This window comes from Octopus bimaculoides, chromosome 25 (assembly GCF_001194135.2).
Source record: "Octopus bimaculoides isolate UCB-OBI-ISO-001 chromosome 25, ASM119413v2, whole genome shotgun sequence".
In the NCBI taxonomy this organism is placed as follows: Eukaryota; Metazoa; Mollusca; class Cephalopoda; order Octopoda; family Octopodidae; genus Octopus; species Octopus bimaculoides.
Window position 1 is genome coordinate 19,983,253 of NC_069005.1, and position 3,217 is coordinate 19,986,469.

The following is a 3,217-nucleotide window of genomic DNA, read 5'->3' on the forward strand; positions in this document are numbered from 1 at the left end:
TATAATGCAAGAGAGTTAGGGGTTGAGGATTCAACCCACTAAGGGATGGTATCTATCCAATATATTGCTGGGAGGGTACCCAATTATTGTTACACTAGTGTTATACCAAGTGTAATAAGTGGGTGCGGGTAAAAGGGGGGTTATTTTACCCTAAATTTATATAGCAATAAGAAAATGGAGGAGAATATGCGGTATCCATCGACTTGCAGACAGTGTATTCCATTGAATTTATTTATTTATTTTGTAACTAAAATGACAAAAACCACAATATACAGATGCTTATGACATACCATGTCATATTAACAATTAAGGTTACAAATATAAAGTACATTTAGCAATTGGAGAATATACAGAAACTTACAGAGGTTTCTGCCTAGCTTTGGCATGCCCATTCTATCCCTATAGCTCCTGCGTGCCGGAGTAATTAGCATAAACTCCAGTCACTCCTTATGTCCCACCCGATGTCACTACACCCACCCTCTACCACTCTCTCTCCACGATCCATTCCCCCTCATCCTCACCCACACCCTTCTAGTACTCCAACTCCCTATGTATTTACTTCTTCTCTCTCTCCTCCCAGCCTTCCACTTCCTCTACCACCCCTCCTACATCTAACTCATCCACCCCTCTCCATTTCAGTCTATTGTTACCATTCCTCCTGATCTTCCCCTCTCTGACGCGGAGCGCTCTCTTCTCAGTAAGGGTCTGCGCTTCATCCCCCTCACTCCATCCAATAATGGATTTCAGACCCGTGCTGATATTCATAGTTTTGTGTGCTGCGTCAGGCTATATGCACTATTCCACAACACTCCACCTGCATCTAATGAAGACGACTGCTTCACCGATCAGGGCCGCCGACCATTCCACTGGACGCCAGCTCCCGGCCAGTTCCAAGCAGTTGATTATTTTGCAAGTTGATCATTTTGCAAAGTGATTCCTCAGATGAAAAGATAAAAAAATATTTTCAAAGAACACCCAAGAAAGATATACCTCATAATTGGTGAGCCAATTCCTATAACTGACAGAAGTGGAGAAACTGTTCAAATCTATAGACTTGGAGGATATCATTGCCCTATATTCCTCCGGGATCGATAAAATAATATACCAATCATGTACTGGGATCGAAGCTATCGGCTAACTCAAAATTGCTGCCCTTGTGGCCAAGATTAGAAATCCTGGATCGTTTCTGTTTGGCTGCCACTTTTCAATTTCTTCAACTTTTGCTCCAATTGATTTCATATTTGGTGTATTTGCGTAGTTTTGTAAAATAACCGTTGGCATGAAATTCATTTTTGCCATAAATTGATAAATAAAGTATTAATAGCTTTTAAAGTTTGCAAATTTAGGGTAATTGTAGCCAATCGAAAGCCACAGACATATAGGTGCCTGTTTCCATAGTAACAAACCAAGCTGTTACCAAGCTGGTTGCCCATGTGTTCTTTTTATCGCTTATTAAATGCTTGAAACGCATGAGGTATGAGATGTGCTAAACATAACAGCCAAATAGACCTTAAATTATACGCGAAATTGTTTTTTTGCATAATCGTATGATTTTCCCGTGTGTAGAAAACAAATTCGCAAAAAATTTTTGAAAATTCCAAAAAATAAGAATCGTATGAGTGGTTATATGGCGTGCGTAAATCAGAATTCCACCAATATTTCATTTGTTTACAGTTGACAACATGTGCTGTCACGCACAAAATGACAGCTTCCAAATCCTGTTTTCTGATTGGATAAAAATTATGAAACTTTAAACCTTTGTAATTTTTTTCTGGAAAAAGTGAATTCACCGCTGAAATTCAAGCGTAGAAATTACATCAATACACCAAATTTTATAATTTTCAACAAACTTTAAAATTTCTACGGGTGCAGCCAAAGAGAAAGGATCCGAAATCCTTATTAGATATTATTCCTGCAATGTGGTGAGCTGGCACAATTGTTAGCACGCCGGGCAAAATGCTTCTTCATGTTCTGCGGTCAAATTCCGCTGAGGTCGACTTTTTCTTTCATCTTTTCGGGGTCGCCAAAATAACTGTCAGTTGAACACTGGGGTCGACGTAATCGACTTACCCTCCCCCAAAATTGCTGGCCTTGTACCAAAATTTAAAACCAATATTATTATTATTAATAATAAGGCGAGATGGCAGAATCGTTAGCACGCTGGGCAAAATGCTTTGCGGCATTTCGTCTGCTTTTACGCTCTTAGTTCAAATGTCGTTGCAATCGATTTTGCCCTTCATCTTTTCGATAATATATGTATCAGTTGAACACTGGGGTCGATGTAATTGACTTACCCTTGCCCCGAAATTTCAGGTCTTGTACCATTAATAGAAACGATTGATATTTCTATAATCGTTATTGTTTGTTGTAGCTATTTTTATGATAATGTTTATTACTGAGATTTTTTAAAGAAAAGAGAGAGAATAGTACACACCAAAATATTTCCTTCTGTTTGTTGCCACCAATCTTCAACAACAAAAATGTCCAGTCTATCACCACAAAAACGAAATTAAAAGGATGGTAGAAACGATGAAAGTTCTTTTGTTTATTGTTATCATAGGTGTATTTGATGTTGAACAGTGATTCTTGTTTGAACCAATGCACGATGAGTAAGCCAAGGCAATTGGCACAAACACTTGCTCCCTTACACCGTGAAATATATGAGACATAGGACCACGAACAAAAATCGCAATTTCCTCAGCTCCATGCGTTTCACGGGAGAGAGGAACTGTAGCTTGTTGTCGATAAGATTTATCAGCTAAGAAAAGACAAAAATATGATAAATAAATAAGTAGAAATGTATAACGAAAAGGAAATCCGAAGGAAGAAAAAGAAAAAAGAAGGGAAATTATCGAAATATGTCTTTATGTTGCTTTCTTTTGAATTGTCATTGTCAGAAAACATTTCCACATTTTAATTTTCTTATTTTTCAAACACATAATGCAATGTGAAGAAGAACATAGGTGTGGTCAGTTATAGCGTTGTCACGGTTAAATCCAAAAACGGGGGTAAAGTGAGATGGCAGGTAAGTTAATAAAATAATGAAGTTAATTAGTTAAATTAGATTGGTGTTTAGTTAGTAGTCATGCAGATTAGTAGTTGAGTAGAATGAACACATTGCTAGCGAGGTACCAAAAAAGCTAAATCTCAAGAGCAGGTGTGTGTGTGTGTAAGAGAGAGAGAGAGAGAGAGAGAGAGAGAGAGAGAGAGAGAGAGA

At 38.0% G+C, this 3,217-nt stretch overlaps 1 protein-coding gene across 1 annotated transcript in view; it reads right to left on the minus strand.

The window, feature by feature from the left end:
- Positions 1-3,217, minus strand: part of LOC106875430 (alkaline phosphatase, germ cell type) — a 184,135-nt gene that overhangs the window by 16,488 nt on the left and 164,430 nt on the right. Inside the window, exon 13 of the mRNA XM_052976834.1 lies at positions 2,495-2,758. Coding sequence (XP_052832794.1) covers positions 2,495-2,758 — 264 coding nt within the window. The remainder of the gene's footprint in view (positions 1-2,494; positions 2,759-3,217) is intronic.